The 19,315-nt window shown below is 41.2% G+C and overlaps 1 protein-coding gene across 3 annotated transcripts in view; it reads right to left on the bottom strand.

Moving 5' to 3' along the window:
• SLIT3 (slit guidance ligand 3) overlaps window positions 1-19,315 on the bottom strand; it is a 475,720-nt gene that overhangs the window by 82,475 nt on the left and 373,930 nt on the right. For all 3 annotated transcript variants that reach the window (XM_038150223.1, XM_038150221.1, XM_038150222.1), the window contains 5 exons: window positions 14,784-14,947; window positions 12,495-12,627; window positions 3,888-3,956; window positions 2,752-2,823; window positions 2,500-2,571 (listed from right to left, as the gene is read on the bottom strand). In XM_038150223.1, coding sequence (XP_038006151.1) covers window positions 2,500-2,571; window positions 2,752-2,823; window positions 3,888-3,956; window positions 12,495-12,627; window positions 14,784-14,947 — 510 coding nt within the window. The remainder of the gene's footprint in view (window positions 1-2,499; window positions 2,572-2,751; window positions 2,824-3,887; window positions 3,957-12,494; window positions 12,628-14,783; window positions 14,948-19,315) is intronic.

Raw genomic sequence — 19,315 nt, 5'->3', positions numbered from 1 at the left:
AAAAAAAAATTCTGCAGACTTTACGTCCTGTGCACCCCTGTGCCCTTTGGCTGCTGTTATGGATAAACCATGGGAAGGCTGAGATTAAAGACCTGATTGTGTAAACACTGATAGATATTAAGGCTTAAACATAAACATGTTGACTCTGCATTTTTCTCACTTGGGCTTGTGCTGAAAAATCTAAGAAAGGGATTTCAGAATGAACTATCTGTCAAAGACCAAGTGCATCATACAGCTATGATTATTCTGATTTTCAAAGCACTTTTTATTGTATTTACTACAGAGGCAAAAAAATATAGAAAACAAAGGAATTTGGAGAACCTTCATGAGAAGGATCTGCTACCTCCAAAGGCATGCACAGCCAAAAGTAATGAGATCCCTATATTGTTTTTATTAAAAAAAAAAAAAGGTGAAAATTGTTTTGCTGATGTTTTCTCTTTTAAGTTCCCCTGAGAGCATGGATAATAAAAAACTGACAGTAACAGATTTCCTATTGTCTCTTGGAAACCATTTTCTCTTTGGAGAATTGATTTTTAGTAGCAACAGTGATGACACGTGGCAAAAGTTGTAGCTGATACCAGAGTTTTGTGGGCCATAATAAATCAAATCAATCTGGAGGCTTCCAAATGCAGGGAGCAGAGATTCCCATTTCACTGCTCTGTGCAAACGAGTGGGGGATTTCTCCCTTGAAGGAAGAAGATACTTTTTGATCAGCAAATCGTTTTAAAAAGCCAAAAAACAACAGTTGTCATTAAAATACTGCCCTCTGTTCCTGCCCATATGTGGCCTGCAAGAACAGAAGTGAAAAGACAAATTGTGGCTATTGGAAAGAGGGAGGCATGGTTTATCCACACTGTAATTCAGGGTAGAGAGCCTCACACCAGCTTTAATCAAGCTAGCTTGCATATCAGGAGCAGGCCAGAAGACAACTCCATATGGAATAATTTATTTGGCCATGAAACAGAATATATTAATCTGTGGCTGAATTTCAGGATTCATGTAACAGCTCAAATGTGACCATCCTAGTGTGCTAGAAATCAGGATCCCAAGCCAAACTTAAAGCAACAAATCCAAATCACGTATCTTTCTTGTTTTTGCTAATGAAAAGTGGGAATCCAAAGCTGTCTTGTAATTTGGGAGGCTGAAACTGAGATATCTGTTTTAGCACTGAAACCACAGTGAAAGGTCTCAGCCAAGCAGCTCTGCCTTGTTGCTTCCTCAGTCCCAGTACTGCCCATGTTGACACTTTGATTCCACATTTATAGAACCAATACACAACAACCACTGCTCTTTAAATTAACATGAACTTCTGCATCTGAACATCACCTAATTTTTTTTTTTAATGGAAACTATCAATGTGACGTTTCAAAGCACTCAGGACAATCACCAGCACCTCTGTCCTGAGCTTTGAGTGTTCAGAGCTCTCTCTCCTTCAGCACACTGAACAAACTCACCACAGACAAGCTATTTAATTTATCCCCTTGGGCTACCGTGCAAGCCTTGGTGGCCCACTCGTGTCTCTGGGCCATGGGAAGGTGCTTTCTCCACCTTCCTGACAGCTGCACGTGGGGCCAGGGGTCCACAAAACCAACCCAGGTTTGTTTGTGGTGGTGAGAGGCAGTGGATATGAGACAGAAGCAGGAGCCAGTGCTGCAGAGGCCTGAGGAAAGCTGGGAGGAGGGTCTTGCTGTGAGGAACAGGCCCACAGCCCACACTCTGAGACAATGTGAGGATGACTTTCACAAGAGATTGTAAACAAATGGTTTAAACCAGAAAGCTGCTGAAAGCAGCTACACTGGAAAGAAAGGAGGAGTGCAGAAAAGGACCTCCCAAGAAATAAACCACACATGGATATCACTGAGAAGGCCCCCAGTCAATATGAGGTGTAATTTTATTCACAACTTAAGGACATTTGAGACATTAGTGGTGTCTCAGCATTACTGCTGCCCAGCCACTGGCCTGATTTATTCACTGATGTAGTGTGGGGGCTTCTAACTTCCCGTCAGATCACATTCTAGCTTGCCTGCATGAATCTAAATCAATGGAAAATATTCTGAAAATGCACAGAAGTTTTCCACAAAGACACTTTTGCTGAAGCATCCAATGGAAACTCACACTCTATGACCAAATGTATACAAAGAGAAAAGTCTTTCCTTGAGGAGCACCGAAACATTGTTCAAGCAGCAGAAACAGATTCTGTGAAGTTTTTTGGAGACCTGTTTTCATGACAGTTCCTACACCAGAGCTCTCAGAGAAAAGCTCCATAATGTAAACCCTGAGGGAAATTCAAACAAATGAATTTGCGCTCCTCTTGCAAATATGTAATTGTGCCTTTAGCACTCACCCGCTCTGGCCTCTATGGGACAAACTACAGCAGAGCACAAATACATTGACACCAGTGATGTGAAAATTCATGCCCACCTGCCCACTGAACCCTCCCTGCCCCAGCTGCAGCCTGCCAGAGCTGCAGCCCAGCTGCAGGGGAGGAGTTGCACTTACAGCACTCGCAGCGAGCGGAGCCCGGTGAAGGCGTGGACGGGGATGCACCGGAGCCTGTTGTAACTCAGGATGCTGCAGAGGGAGAGCAGAGTCACAACTCTGGGCTGGCTTTGCTTATTTCACTGCTAATTCAACCACAGACAGGCATGGAGAGCAACATGCTTAAGCAACAAGAGATACGCTAATTGCTCAACAGCTTAGATGGTGTTGGAAAAGCAATTAAAGCTGTTATCAAAACTTTGGGCTACTTACAGCGTCGATAACTGAGTCATGTTGCTGAAGGTGTGATTGGCCAAGACACTGATGCTGTTGTTGCTCAAATCACTGAAGAAACACACAGAGAAAATATCATTTACGTGTATGAATTTTAAAAAATGCCTTTTTGAAAAGATTACATAATATCTGCACAGCAAAATGCTTGGAAGCAATTGAAAAGTCACACATTATCAACTGGTGTATTTTCTGACCAACTTTGAATGAGCTCTAAAGGAAAAGCATATCAGACTCCCCTAAAAAGCCTCAGCCTGGGAAGCATTAAGGCATATTTCCAGCATACAGCATTCAATGAAAAGAACAAATGAATAAATGATACAAGCACTGCTGAATGTTTACTGTTCCAACTTGCTTTGCAGTGTAATCCAGGCACCCCACTTCCATATGCTTATCATACTGAGAGCTACTAGAACAAAATTTCATTTTTCATTTAAAAAAAAGGTCTTCTAGGCTCAACCAGAACATTTTGTTTTGCTATTGATCTCCCTTGAAAAGCAAAATTAGAGATGTTTCTAAATAAAAAACACCCTTAAAACAAAGCTTTCCAGTTTTTCATCCATGCTGTTTTTGTCTGAGGTTGCCCAGACCATTGGACTGGAGTATCTGCACAGCTGATTCCAACTGCATTTGAAAATTCCTGATAAATAGTTCAGGCAGGGAATTTCACTCCTGTGTATTTCAGGGAGCAATTTACAGAACAAAGTCTTGCTGTGTCCCTGTCTGCATGACTGTTCATAGAAGAAAGAGCAATGCAAATTGTCATTGCCTTAGCGTTATAAATACTGCCTCATCCAGCACAAATGAATGTGTCTCCTCTGCTAATGACCTTTACAGATAAATCTGCCAAGTGAAACTGCAGCAGCCTGCGTGAGAGTTTTGTCCTCTTGGGGTCCTGCAGAGCAAGGGGCTTCTCAGGCACCTCACTCTTTATGAACATTTACTGGCAGCAGTGTCCACTGTGAAATTCTTTCCAAATTCAAATTACAGAAGGTTTTGGGGTTTGGTGTTGGTTTTTTCTCCCCCCACTCCAAATACCAATTATTTATGTTCCACCAACAGCACAGTGCAGAAAGAGTCATGCAATTTCCCTGCCATTGAAACCACGTGTTTCTTACATCAGTGTCAGGTGTCTGAAGGCAGAGAGCCCCTTCGGCACAGCAGGCAGATGGTTTCCTTCCAAGTATCTGAAAAAAGTCAGATTTGACAATTACACAAACACGTTAACGAGAACTCACGTCACTCAATCTGCACCATGAACGAGGACAATATAAAGTCAGTCACTAATGAAATTATCTTTGATTCATTGCTTTGAAACTCTAACAGCTTTTACTTTACAAATTAATTACCCCACATGCAAAGCACGACAGCAGCTTATTGATTTACTTTATTTGTTTTAAAACTTGGAAGTGCATAAATGATCTCTGGCCTACAGCAAACAGAAATGACCATTTGGTTCTTCTGTGACAGCAGCTGAAGAAGGGGAGAAAAATTGCATGGCCTGTGCCCTGAACTTGGAGTTACCTTTCCCAAGTCTCTCCAACAGTGCTGACTGCTCCCTGACCCTGCTAGGGAGGCTTTGGCCTGGGCATGGAAGTTCCTTGTGCAGCCAGAGGAGCTGCACTCCCAGATCTCTGTGCTGCAAAAGGTCCCACCAATTCCAGGATCAATGCAAACATCCACAAGTTTGATGGCACATCCATCACAGCAATACACCCTCCTTACCTCTCCTTTTCACAGCACGCTGGTACACAAGGAAAACTTGGTATAAATTAAAAACCAAAGGCCAAGCTCTCTGGGAACAGAGAGTCCTTCTACATGCACTAAATATATTTAACAACATACCTTGTGTTTCCAGTGTGGAAGTTGTTTTGAGACACCACTGAACCTATTTCTATACAGACACAGGCATGGAAGGGCCTTTGGGGATAATCTGAAGTCCTCATACAGGCAAATAGAGCCTCCATTTTGCACTTTTTCTCCACTTAAGGAACGTGATCAGTGAGTTACTCAGCAAAACCCCCATAAAAAACACAACACTTTTAAAAAGCTTGCCTAGAAGACAGCATGGGTACTCCAGTCTGCACAGCTGACTGGGGCAGCAATGGGATGTGGGTGTTTCCCTGTTTATCACAATAAAAGAGAGACAGAGCTGGAGGTTTTTTACTTAACCTTGGCTTTTATGCACCCCTGGAAGATACCAAAGTAATAAGGCTCCAATGGAAAGTGACTACTATGGTACCATGTCACTGTCAAGATGTTTCTCCAGACATCTTACAGAAGCAACATCTGCCTGAGAAACCAACCCATCCTCAGAGAGCTCCGTGCAGGAGGAATGCATTCCTCCCTCCATAGGTGGGATGAAAGAGAAAATGATATTTCCCTTCCTTACATGATGCTGCAGGGATACTTCCTGAGGTAGACACGGGGCAATGCAATTGATATGGAATGTTTTGAAACATAACCAAGCGTAGCCAGGAAATGCAGCCCACAGACACCAGAACACTTAATGTGCTGCCTCTGCTGCTGAAAACAGAATCCGATAATCATGTTAAGAATTTTTATTCCACACATACAATTTCCTTGCCTTTGGCAACAGGCCTACTTATTCTGCACTTAGTATAGCAAACAGCAATAATAATAGATTATCCTTGTGCTCTATGTTCCCTTTCTACACTAACTGTAACAGCACAGAGATACTTGTGTAAACTAAATCCAAGAATATTTCCCCACAAACTTTATTTTTACATCATTCAAAAACTAAAATCTATTAAAAAACAACAGAATTTCTTACATGATATACTTTTATAGCTGGCATTATTTCCCCCCCCTTTTGTTTCAGCTTATTGACCTCTCAACATTTTCTGCTGCTTCAAATCTCTTTTGTACTGAACTCCAGCTGAAGTGCTCCAGCCAGGCTCACAGTTATCCCTTCTGCCTGTGCACAGGATCCCACCCTGGCAGAGTTACCCTGGAGCATGCACTGGAGCTCACCTCACTCCTCACCAGGGTTAGGCTGGACAATGTGGGAATACTAGCTTCTAACTTTTTAACCAAAAGAAATTTACTTTCTCAATTAAAAAAACCCCTACTGAACTAATTAATCTCTCCCCTGCAAATGATCTCTGAGTGAGAGAGTTGCACAGCCAGCACAGCAGGGACAGAGCCTCACTAGCCAGAGGACAGGCTGGTTGTGCCACACTTACACCTCCCATGGATATCCACATTTTCCACAAGTGGAAAGCCACTTGCTTAATTTTAGCTAAATCTCTTAAATTATTGTGAAAATGGAGTTCCTTGGTAATTTCCCACTATAAATTGTTATGTAGGAGATTCTCAGTCTTTAGACACGCATGTCACATTTCTAACAGGGCAACCCACACCTCTTTCCCCCAGTCAGGGTCTGCTGTGGATGCAGAAGGATGCTGGGAGTCTGTGCCTTCCCCTTCATCCCAGAAAATCACAAATCTCAAACCCATGCAAGAGGGCAGGTTAAGGTTATAGTCTTTATTCCAAATGTAAAATTCTAAGGATTTCTAAAGGAAATCAAAAGCAGGTCATGTATTATGTATTTGGAAGTTATATATGATTTTCCTTTAGGAAAGGAGACTCTTGCAATATGTTGAATTCTTCAGGAACATATTTTCAGGATATTCTCTTGTTGATCTCAATATGAAACAGCCTGCAATTTAAACAAACTCATGGTACTGAGCCAAAGTTTTTTTCCTCCTCATCTGCTTTCTGGGGCAATCAAAAGTCAAGGGTGCACATTTTAATCCAGCGCTTCATGACTCAGACTAACCCAGACATGCAGACCCCTGGAGTTAAACTCCTACAGAAGATCTGCTTTGAATAGCTCTGGATTTGCTCTGCAGCAATTTGATGGTTATATAAATGTGCTAGCAGAAAACTGCAATACTCATACCAGTGGTACAGTTTCTGAATAAACACAATTTAACTCTGAAAAAGCACTGATAACACACTTTTCATGCATCCATAAGAACAATTCACCACTGCTACACCTCTCACCCCATTATCCAAAGCATGGCAGCATTTTCTAAGCTGAAGGCATTCATTCTGAAACACATTTAAGTGCAGGGAATTTGAAATAACCAAGGCTTTTAGGGCATAAGAGCTTGCCAAGTATCAGGAGGATCTGGGATGCAGGATTTGAGGCAAACAACTGCAGCAGGGGAGGTGCCTCTGGCAGAGCTGGGGGTGCAGGGGCACCCCCTCCCCACCTTGCTGGGCTCAGCAGGGTGGAGGGGGGCTGCAAGAAGGCTGGAAGCTGGACAGAGTGAATAAAAGAATTATTCCTGAGGGCAAATGGGCAGAGACACAAAACGTTGTGTATTTATGAATACATCTATATAAATAAAAAAACAGAGATGAAGCTCCAGATGCTCTGCCAAAAAGCCCCTCAAAATAGCCATAAAAGAGTCAATGTGGAAGGAAGATTAAATTTTTAATTCTTTCCAGTCTTTAGCCAAAGGAATATGATGTCCATGGTGTCTGGTATGCAAAGAAATTCTGGTATGAATGAAGAAAAATACATGTCTAATTTTAATTCTGGGAATCAAGTTATTAATATACAGAGTCAAGACTGAGTGTCAGTTGCCTTAAAATAGACACTGACTGCTATCCAAAACAACCTCATTTGCTTCCTAAGGTCTCTAGGCTCTGTTTAAACATCAGATTGGAGGTCTTTGGTGTTTTCTTTACCCTGTGAATGCTGCTGAGAATCCTCAAGTCTCAATAAGGACTTGTAACCAACAAGCAATTACTAGAGCAAAAATTGAAAAAGAACCAAACCAGAAAATCCCAAAATACATGTTCAGCTCTCAAAGAAAGCCACCACCTTCCTACCTGGCAAGGTTTCTGCTAGAGCATGGCCAGGGGGGCTGGCACTGTGGGACAGGGCCTGCAGCAGCCCCAGGGCTCATCCAGCATCTTCCACACACACCAACATTGCACATAAAAGATTTAAAACTATGCATAAAAGATGACAGCTGCTCTTTGTCCAACTTGTCTATTTTTGTACTGAAACCACTTGGATTGGAGGTGATATAACCAGGCCAAGGTGCCAGAGCATCGTGTAACAATTGAATCACTTGGAATCCTTTTTGAACCGAGATGTCTATTCAGCATAAAGTCAAGCTTGCAGTGGCAATCCGTGCTAAGAGGAGAAACTGGAGAGAGAAATCAGTTCTCAGGCAGTAATTGAAAAGGCACAAAATTTTCCTTTCAATATTCCACAAAGAATGCTACATTACAAAAACCAAGATACTTGGCAATTTCATGTGGCTCTAAAATTAAGTTACACTCCAAAACTATTAATGTCCATACCCATTATCCTAAAATTTTCAGTCAAATTTCATTTCCTAAAGATGGCGGTCTAGAAAAGAATTGGACTGTGAAAGATGAAACATCTACAAACATGAATTTTAAGACCTTCAACTGCAGTTTCTTGAGAGGAAACAAAAATTAAGTGTGGATCTAGGTTCAAATATGGATCTTGGATCATAAGCTTTGGCAAATTTGGACTCTGGGTTTTGCTATATTTGTACATCAGAGCACAACCTCCATGTCTGACACACACAAACTTAGCTGTGTTTGAGAGAAAGTTAAACTTTAGTCTCTGCTAGTGCCAATGTCACCTTTCTGATATGTACCCAAACTTCACCAGTCACTGAACACCTTATTTGATAATATTGATATTATTTACTTTTTCTAAACTATCAGGTTTGAAATGCAGATTAATTCCTCTTTGTCATCTGTAACTAAAATATCCTCTACAGAACTCTCCCTTCTCTCAATGGGAGAATCCCCTCTGCAGAAAATGAGCAGCACCACATAAACCTAAGTGTTTCTACCCTTCATTATCAAAGGAAAATCCCCTGATTTTTGAAAATCCCCAGCCTGTGCTGGGGGTCATTATGTAAAACTGTGAATTGCCAGACAAGCAAGAGCATTTGCATTCTCAAGCAGGTGATTTTCATCAAATATCTCACTCCAGAGTTTCCCTTTGATCAGCAGCAAGACAGGCAAGCTGAAAAATGGTGCTAAACTGTTTCAATGTTCCACAGCTATCAAAACTGCTCCGGGCATATTTGTAGCATCGATCAGCACAGCCCAGGTGAAAGCCACTGGTTTTAGTCACAAGTCAAAGGAAATCATAAGTGCCTTGGAAGCTGGAAAAAAAGGGCTGGGATTGGTGGTAAATACCTCCAAGTAAATATGAAAACTGATGTGTCAAATACATGAACCTACCAGGCAGAACAAGGAACAGCAACAGGAGAGAGGAGGTTTGTGAGGAGAGAAAGAGAAATGGCAAAAGGAATGCAAATATTAGCCTGCTTTAATATAAATGGAAGGAAAAATAATCACTAACAGTGATGTATGAGTGCAGGTTTTTCTAACAATCCCACCAGTGCTATCCTATAGCTCAGTGTCATGACAACATTTGGAGTCTAGAGATGACATGATTGGTACGTATTTATTCTAAAACACACCATGCTCATTATGTTACAGCTTGTGCACACCGTCCACATAATTGCCTCCAATGTTTTTCCCCAGTGCAAAATGTTATTTGCTGTAGGTCCATAAAAGCAGCTGGATGCTGTCAGATAAGAGTTTATTAGAAATATACTATACTTTTGTGAATAAAAGGGAAAAATCTAGTGTTCACACACTGAGGTAATACATGAAAGGAGAAAGAGCATGGGAAACTAAGTTCAAACAGATTTAGGGGAAAAAAACAGAATTAAAGGAAAGCTAAAACACTAAGCAGCAGCAAGGCTGAGTTCCAAACTAGCTCATTGCAGGAACATTTTACTTCTGAACATCTGGAGCAGAAAACTAAACATGTTCAAAAAAACCAAAGTTTCTCTTCAGGGCAAGCAAACAGTGGGAAAAAATGTAGGCAGTACGTAAATATACAGTGGAGGAATATACAGTGAAGGAATTTGCGAGAAACAACATAATATTTTCCTATTCCCAAGAAGCTGGAAGTGAGCTCGCCCATGATGATGGCAATTTTTGAAGGAAAAACTGGGAAATAGAAATTTCTTGCATCATCATTCCTCTAAAAAGCTGAGTGATCTTTTCAGCTCTGTTCTAGATGGAAGCCTTCCCTGCCAAGGTAATCCCTGCTCCCAAGGGTGGTACAAACCAAACACAGGGATGTCTCCTATCATTCCAAGCTCTAAATGTGAAGGAGATAATGGTTTTCACATGCCTTGTCTAAATATACATTGAAACAGAAACTCAGAGTGAACACTGAAAGGAGCAGGCCTGTGTCTCCTGTCCACCCTGCAATAAAACTTTGCTGGGGATCTTCTTTGCTGAGTGTACAGTGAAATTTGACCCAGAAAGGGTAACATTCCCCCTATGTGCCTGTGAAAGAGATACGCTTATTTTTGCACAGTGCTATTTAATACCTGTTACAGGGAAAGGATTCCCCTTTTAAGACTATTTTAAGACCTCTAAGAGAATTTAAAGAAATTTATGAGATGGCTACATTCAGCCACAAGAGAGTGGTTTAAGCAGATACCTGACAGCTCTTTTTCTTAAACCATGTTGCACAAAAGCACTGCAGTTTAATAAAAAGCACTGCGACCAATGTGCCTGGCAGGTGAATACATCAGCAATGGGAGGTTATAAATGTCAGACTGATGCATTCATAAAAACTGCACTGAAATGCTCCTGTGCATCCTGTCCCTGCTCAGGCCTCCTCCAGGGAGGGAGCTGTGGGACACAGGGACAGGAGTCCTGCATGTCCTTGTCACCTCCTTGGCACCTGAGACTCTGGGCTTGGGCAACTGAACAAGGCAAGTCTCTTCCACCCTGTGCCCAGGAAGCTTTTGGGCTCCCTCTGCCAGGTTCCAGCTGTCCTCAAGATGGGGCAAGAAGCTGGGCTCCACTGGAGATGCTGCTTATCACAGCAACAGTGGCAATTGTCAAACACAGAACAATAAAAAAACGTGCAACTTCACACTGGTAACTTGTAACCTGCATGATACAGCAGGTTATGGACAATATCTCTATCTCAATCTGGAAGCAGAAGAAAGGCAAGCAAGATTGATTATTTTTTATTTACTTACTTCATTCTCGTCACAGTTTCCACAAACACATGAAATTTCATGCCTCAGTACCTGCAACCCATCTTTTGCTTTAGAAACAAATAAGGAGCTCAGTTTATGTTGGTTGAGAGGAGAATGAGATCAGGATTGAATTTTGAGACAGCTGGGACAGATTCAAAGGTTATATTTGCAGAATATGAAATATTCAGAGCCAGGCAGTCCATGGCTGTCTGTGTTCTGCTGACACATTTCTGGATGGAAAGCAGAAAGCTGAACTAGAGCTTTGCACAGCCAAGAGGCTCCTACTGAAGATGACAGTCACGTAAACTCCCATGAACTCAAACTGCTCACTTCCAGGCTATTGCCTCATTTGCCAAGAAATGGTTAAGAAATATAGCAGTTTTTAAGAATGTGAGATTAATTCTACTCTTTGTGAAAGCTATGTCATCAGGGTATCAGATAGTATCAGCAGAACTCAATATGCAAAATTTAAACATAAAATTCCTCAGTGTGGCAGTGGAAATCAAAGTAACATCTGTGATACCTTACTGCTGGCAAGCTACATTTGAATGCAATGAAACCTGAACAAAAGCAGAGCAGAGATGACCTTGCAGACCTTGTAACACTGATGGCAATATATAAAGGAATCCAGGCCAGGAATTGCTTTTCAATTCAATTCACTATTAACCACACCCTGGTCAATGGTGCTCCAAGGATGCATTCATTAATGCAGTTTTCATGTTGAGTTACCCCAGGCACTTCCAGTACCCGCATTCACCAGCAAAGCCTTGTATTTGTCCACAGCACTGATAAAAACAGTGTGAACCCCATTCTCCCCCCATGAAGGGAGTAAAAATAATAGTAGGTACTAGAAAATAGCAGAACCAGATTTTAGTTCGTTATAAAATTCATCAAACATACCAACCAACTCAACCAATTATTTTCACATAGAAATGTTGATGAGATTGTAACAAGTTTCAGTAATGACTCACCTGGGATAGATTTGAATAAGGGCCTAAAGGGGAAAAGCTCAGTATTTCTACTGCCAACTGCTTAAGCCAAGCAGTTCCACCAGGATATTTTCTTTCCATGGAAAGAAAATCCACTATAAACTCCTAGTGAAGCGTAGATGAAAAGACAACTAGAAAGATGGTTCTAAACTAGGATGAATTTACTTTGCAGTATAATCTAATTATCTGTTATTTTAGGCATTTCATGAGGTTTGGAGAAAAGAATTCCTTGTTTCCACCACCATCTTCCTTTTTTTCCTTTTTTTAATCTCCTCAGAGGATAATTAGCACACAGCTGCGTAACTCAGGAACATATTTTCATCATCCCTTCAAACTGCCTGTTGTGAGCTGAGGCTCTCACAGAAGCACTACAGGATTATTTGATACGAATAAATGCATTTGTTCCTACACCCAGAATTAATGGGTGCAAGGACAGATAAACTCTGTTCCCATTACAAAGCGATTTATTCAGTCAAGGGACAATTAAGAATAAGAATAATGGTCAGAACATACGGGAAGCACCAGAGCACAGATGACTAAAGTCAAAGGCAAACCCCCCACGGACCCACAAAGCCTCACTAGGATGCAGTTTGATGAACTTCTCGAGAGAGGGGATAGGTAAAAGGTAACTTACAGCTCAGTCACGTCCTTGGGAATTCCCTTGGGCAGCATCCGCAGCCCTTTGTTGCTGCAGCGAACCACGGAGTCCACACAGGTACACTGGGAAGGACAAGGAGGGGAGAGCAAGCAGCTGCTCTCATCATTACCTGCACAGGGACAGAGGCAGAGTGTGAGGGGATCAGCCTTCCAGCCCAAGGCACTCACTCTGAAGATAACTGGTGACAAGGACCAGGGAGGAGCAGCCTGAACCCAAGGTAACCATCACAGCATTTTACACTGGATCCAATGCTTTGGATCACCCTGCCCTCATGCAAGTTCTTTAGGCAACATGAACAGCTCTTAAACTGAACAGAAATGTTTTAAAATATTCTTTAATGTATTTTAAATATTTTTCTAAGGAGAACCTACTTCGTAATTCTGCAAATTATAGTGCTATCCAATGTATGAACCCAAGTCCTCCCTCCACCAGCTGAAATGGAGTGCTTGACCAGCACATTGCCCTAAATTCATCTAGAGAGATGATATTCCCTATGTACTCTCCTTTTGGAAGACTTTTTTAAAATTCAGCTTTTAGATGCTTATTTTTTACTTTTCAAAGTCAGCCTGGCACTTTGTTTATGATCTGAATTGTAAAGCCTCATTGTTTTCAACAGCGATAACCAGGCAAACAACAAACTGAAGCAGCACACTTCCAACTGCTGGCAATCCATCTGTGCACACTTAAAAATATCAACTTTCCCCAAAAATGGTTTCAAAGGTCCATAAACAGCAGATTAAATCTTGTAATTGAAGAACAATAGGGTTTCTGCAGTAGAAACCATCGCTTTGAAGCTAAGAACATTAAAGCATGGATTTTCCCCAAAAGCAACAGGCTTTGCAAAACATAAGGCACATGCCTGCTGCAGGATCACGATGTATGTGAAAGGAAACACTTAGTGGCACATTCTGGGGATGACAGGGAGGGGAAGCACACAACTGTGTGTGAGCACGGGCAGCCCGAGCTCAGACCCAGAGCTCCCAGCCTGCTCTTTTCTTCTAACTGACGCAAGGACTAATTGAGACAGATCTGGTTCTTTCTTCTCTCTGCTGGAAGCACCCATGAGCATTGAGATTAAAGAAAAAGACTGGAAGTTCTGGTACAAGATAACAGAATTACCCCTGACTGTATGGGTAGGAATCATTTGCATTCAGAGGGCTGGGGAGGCACCACCAGACTACAGAAGAACAGAGAAGATTTTTTTTTTTTTTTCTTTTCTTCCCCACTGAGTTTAATGACTGGAAACAAAATTCAAAGTCCTTCATAAACCTGCAGAAAGAGCATGTTTTTTCAGCATATTTAATTTTCCCCTGTGTTCTGTGTTTCACACCCTGCCACCACCTACTTTCCATTTGCCTCGACTCCAAGTTACTGCCTGACAGAGAAAGCTCCCAACTGTGGAATGACATTTCGTGCACCAGGATTCTTCTTTACTCCCAAGTGTGGAATGTCAGTCTGTGGACCAGAATTTTGGTTGGTTTTGGGGCTTTTTTTCTCTCAAATTAAAAGTGAATTATTCTTTTATGACTAAACTTGGGTCTCTGGAGCTCTGAGCTCAAGAACCTGGGCCTGTTGCCAGATTGCTTGACTAGGACAGGAATTAATTTTTACTCTAAGTAGGGAACTTCTATCACTCTTATTGTCTCTTTAGAGGTATGACTAACTGCACCTCCAGCCTCTCTAGTCTCAACAAGCTGCAAGTCAAGTTAGCAGGGCATTCATCAAGCAATGTTCTTACTAGTTTCTCTAAAGTCTGCTTGACCAGAAGACAAAAACTACCTGGAGAATGAAAGAAATGTCAGGGTATTTTCTTTTAAACCCACATAGACCCAACAAAGCATGAAGCATCACTGAGTCATTTCAAATAATGTCTAAGGTTTTTGGCTTTTTTTATTTCCCTGTATTCACCTTTTACTGGTGACCTTGAACAGTATCCAAATCTAAGAGACTTTCCAAGCAAGCACAACTCCCACTGGTTTTAGAGTGTTACCTGAGAGTAAGGAAGGCCCAGAATTACATGAGGAGTAGACAAAGCAGGGCACTTTTCTACAATAAATTAATTCTTATATTTAGGTGTAGAGAGCAGAAATTCAGAAACTGGAAATCAAGAACAAAAATGTATCACTGACAGAGAACGATGATCTTCAGCTCTAGGTGGCTGCCTTTTCCACCAGCAAACCAAAATGTTTCCCGTGCAGCAGTGCTTGGTAGGGAGAAACCTACTCAACATTACCACAAGTGCCAAATCAAACTGGACTCTCTTACCATCACAGGTGAAGTCCTGGACATCTACATCTTGGATTGGAATATCCTTCAAGAAAAAGGGTTTCAAGCAGCGTGGATTTCCACTGACAATTCTCTTCTTCCTCAGCCATTTCCCCAGCCAGGCCAAATGGCAGTTACAATTAAAGGAATTAGCCAGCAAATTACTGAAAGGGAACAAAACATGATCCCATTACACATCAACATACAGAAATACTGAAATAACTACAGAAAGATGAGGGGCTCCAAGTCCAGGCTCTTTCCTCTGTTCCTGTGAGATCCCTTCTCCATCCTGCAGATCTGGAAAGTTCCATGCAGGTTTTATATTAGGGCTGGGACTATAATAAAAAAATATATACTTATGCATATATAAACATACGTTTATAAACCCAAGTGCTTAAAATTATTATTTAAACATACTTGCATCACTACCAGGGCTGGATTTATCATGGAATTCAACCCAAGCTACAGCTCACACCCAAGTCTAAACTCACCTCACAAACTGCACCCACGTGTGCATGATCTTCAGCATGACCATGTACCTGCCCCAGCATTCCCATGCCCTCCCTCTGCCTCTGTCCCAGCCCACACAAACCAGAGCCAGGAGGGAGCCACTGGCAAGCTGAATTTGGGGCTCCTATTGAAACAGCAAGGATAGTGCTATACATGTACATATATACTTATATAAAGCAGCACTGTCATCTTGAGCCATTTATGAAGATTTCTCAGGTCTGGGTACCTGCAGTGAAAAGCATCTGCTCTGCTGCCTTGTGAACTTTGGGGGGTCTGCTTCAAATCTTGCTCCAGCTCCTGAAATACCTTCCATCCAGAGCTGCAGCCCAGGCGTGGTGCTGTGGTGTGCAGCCCCCAAAGCAATCATCTGAAACCTCCATGAGAGAGATGGAGCCTGAACACAGCCTGGCTCAGCAGCTCTTTCCTAACTAAACTTCAGCTGAAGGAAAGAGGCTGAGATCCCTGGTAAAAAGGGAGAGCTGTCTTTGCTATGTACAGAAACAGGGAGAATCAACAGCCTCAGTCTGAGGCTGCCTCACGGAAGAAGAATGAGCTGTCAGGGCCTGTGCATGGAAAATGAAGTCTCTAAACTAATATTGATGGAATATTCACATCATGGATGAATGTGCCCAAGAGTTAGTATTTTGGTAGCACAGAAAGAAATACGAGAATGAAATTTCTTTAATTCATAGCATATCTTTTAAGACAAGAAATTTGAAGGCAAGAAACAGGCACTTCAAGTGCAGGTGTAGTAGCTGAAGTAGCTTTTAAGTCTTCACTTACTAGATGCTTTCACAAACCTAAATATGCAGTCAAAATCACATTAAGACTTCAGGCAAACAATTCCTTCAGAAAACAATAGTACTGAAGACAAAAACATGTGGCACTATTGAGGTGGGGCAGTAAGAAAGCAAACCCAAAGCAGCTCCTAAATTCTGTAGGTTCTAGGCCAAAATCACACAGCCACAATATGATTTACAGCTGCTCTCAGCACTGCAGCACAGCCTCCTTCAATCACTGCTCTGCCCTGGAGCTCTGGGGTTAATCCCATGTGCATTTAACACAGGCTTATGGACATTGTGGAGAAAGGAGAACTGGGGGGAGCAGAAAACTCCGCATAATGTTATAAAAACACTCCACCTGCTTCACACTAAGATTCAAACGCAGCAGAAAGGTGAGAAAACCAACACAAGAGCCTTCATACAGAAGGTGCAAAAAAAGCACTGAAAGCAGTACTCTAATTCTAGCTGCTTTCCTTCTGAATTGTTTTCCATTTTCTTTAATCCATAATGGCACCACATGCAGGATGCTTTGTATATTTTCCACGCTGATACACTTTGGCATGAGCAGAGTGCCTGAACCAAATGTCTAAACCGCCGACGCCGAGTGAGGCTGTGCTTCAAAGGCCATTTGTTCCACTGATGGAAGAGAGTGAGATCATGTTCACAGAACTGCTTCCATGACACAAACCCTCAGAATTGAATAATCTACAACTGGGAACAAACAGCAGGTGTGTATAATCAGGTTTCTGGAAAACCAGCAGCTCTGAGGGTAAAGGACATTTGGAACATCTAGAGAGCATCTTACCAAGACTTATCAAAAACTTTCCCAAACATTCCATCTACAAAATGCTCCGTATCAAAAAATAGTAATTATCCCTGTCTAGAGAGAAGAGATTTTTTTGACTTAATGTAACTATCCACAAGGCCTCCTTTTCTCCTTGGCAAACACAAGTTAATGTGTGATGTAAAATGTTTGGACTTTTTAGTTTAGAAGTTGGATTATGCTTTTTCTTAGGAAGTAAGAAAGAAATAGGTTGTTACAGATAAAATTAATAAATAAATAAATCTCCCATTTAGAAATTCAAATCACTCCAGGCAAAAAAAGGACAAATTTATCTTGTCAGTAATTTCACATGACCTTCTGCCACTTCAGCAACATCTAGATTTTATCCTTTTCCAAGTGCAGAGCAGGGATTTCTAGCTTTAATGCAGTATGAAGTTCACAAATGTCCCTACATACATACTCTTTCCATGGCAAGGCTGTGATGCAGCTTTTGATAGAAATGTAAGATGAAGTCTCTCCTTAAAGCATCACATGGATAAAGAGATTTCCTACTTGACTTGAAATGGAATTGAAAGTCTGGAAAGGCTAATTATATGGCAAAGCTTTACTGAAGAAACTGACTATTCAAGTGGAGTTCTCAAATCAGAAACAGTAATGTTGGGCAGAAAAATTGATGTGAAAACTCATCAGTAATAATCAGAGTTCCTACACATACAATAGTGATTTACCCACTCAGACAGAAATACAGCAATCAAACTTTTAGCAGAGATTTTGTACTAACATTAAACTCAGAAGTGTTTACTCAAGGACATAGACATATTTTAAAAATCAAGGGGAAATAGAAGTCTTGAGGAATGAAATATGTATATCCTACTACAAGTGCCTCTTCAAAATTACAAAGAAGTCATAGAATATTAACTATTTAAATGGATTCTAGTGACCTGTTAGAAAAACATGCTGGAACACATCTGGATGTTTTTGAAATTAGATTGCAAATATATTCTGGAATTCAGGTTAAATTTATACAAGAATAGTTTTATGCCATTCTGGCATTATGCAGTTATGCAGTTATTTTAATAATAATCCATGGAAAAGCAGTTCTGCTTGCAAATATCTCCCTTGACTGTGTAAGTACTAAAAGACATGACTGAATTTTCTGTGTGAAGAACTGCAAGGGCGCTTCAAATTAAGATACTACAGTGCCTAGTTTGACCAACAACAAAATAAAAATTGCAGTTTTTCCTACCAAGTAGATGTTATTCCTCTATTGAAAATCATTAGATAGGGTATTATTTTCAGAGCTGTCCATGTTTTGAGAATATCAACGAGACTGACTCACAAAGGGTAAGAACAAAAGGAACAATGTTCTTTAGTGCTGCAAATATGCCAATACAAAAATGGAAATGGAACATTGCATGAATTTTTGTCTCCCATTGACAGATGTAAAAGTAAGGCATTACAGTACCCGATTAGCTCCCAAAGTGTGGGCTGAACAGGGAAAACAGTCACACCATCTAACTTCAGTGGTGTTTGTCATCCAATAAATCCACCTACAAGGGAGTGCTGCTATGAAATGAACAAAGCTGAATTCTGCATTTATATGGCAAAAATCACCATGGCCTCAACCCAGGGTCTAAAGAAGTCAAAACCACACCTTTTCTGCCTGTAGATCAAACACAGACTGAAAATGTGTCAAAGAACAAACTCTTCCACCAAGACATAGCTAAGAACCAACAGGATTATAAATCAGTGCCTAAGCAATGCATTCTAATTAGCAGCAGCTTTAATTGCTCTTGCTAGAAAGTGTAACAATCTTTTCCCACAGAGGAAAAAAAAAAGGGGGCTATTTTTTAACAAACTATGACAAGGAAAATTCTATGAAAGCAAGGCAGGGGCTTCACAGAGAGTCCCTGCACAAAGGGAGCCACGGAGGGAAGCACAGCTACCCCTGAGAGGAGCAGCAGGCACTGCCTGCAGCTCAGTGACAACAAGCTTTCAGCAAGTGCCACTTGCTTTGACCAGAGACTTGAAAACAGTCAATAAAAATAATCTGCTTGTGTTTCTCTCTTTGTCCATCAATTTCAAGGAGATTCTTGGGACTGCACAATGTAAAAGGAAAGAAAATTCTGTGTTCCTTATGCTGCATGGAGCTAATGCCAAAATGATAACTGATTTGCTGGTGAAAAGTTGCCACAGCCAAGGGAAAGTGTCAGCAACAAAACAGCTGAGATTCAACACTTCCTTCTTTGCCCAAACATGATGAAAAATGCTTTCCAATCCTGAAATGCAGTTTCAGGAGAGTTTATTTTGACTGGACAATTAGGCTGTATTTTCAAGACAGACAATTTCCATTAACAGCAACACCAGGGTCCCCTCTCACAGCTGGAAACAAAAGCCAGACTTTCTTTCCATATTTATCAGTCTGTACTTTATTAAAACGGACACACTAAAAACCC

Source organism: Motacilla alba, chromosome 13 (assembly GCF_015832195.1).
Source record: "Motacilla alba alba isolate MOTALB_02 chromosome 13, Motacilla_alba_V1.0_pri, whole genome shotgun sequence".
Lineage (NCBI taxonomy): Eukaryota > Metazoa > Chordata > Aves > Passeriformes > Motacillidae > Motacilla > Motacilla alba.
The sequence above is the reverse complement of the archived record's forward strand: the minus strand, read 5'-3'. Positions and strand labels throughout refer to the sequence as shown.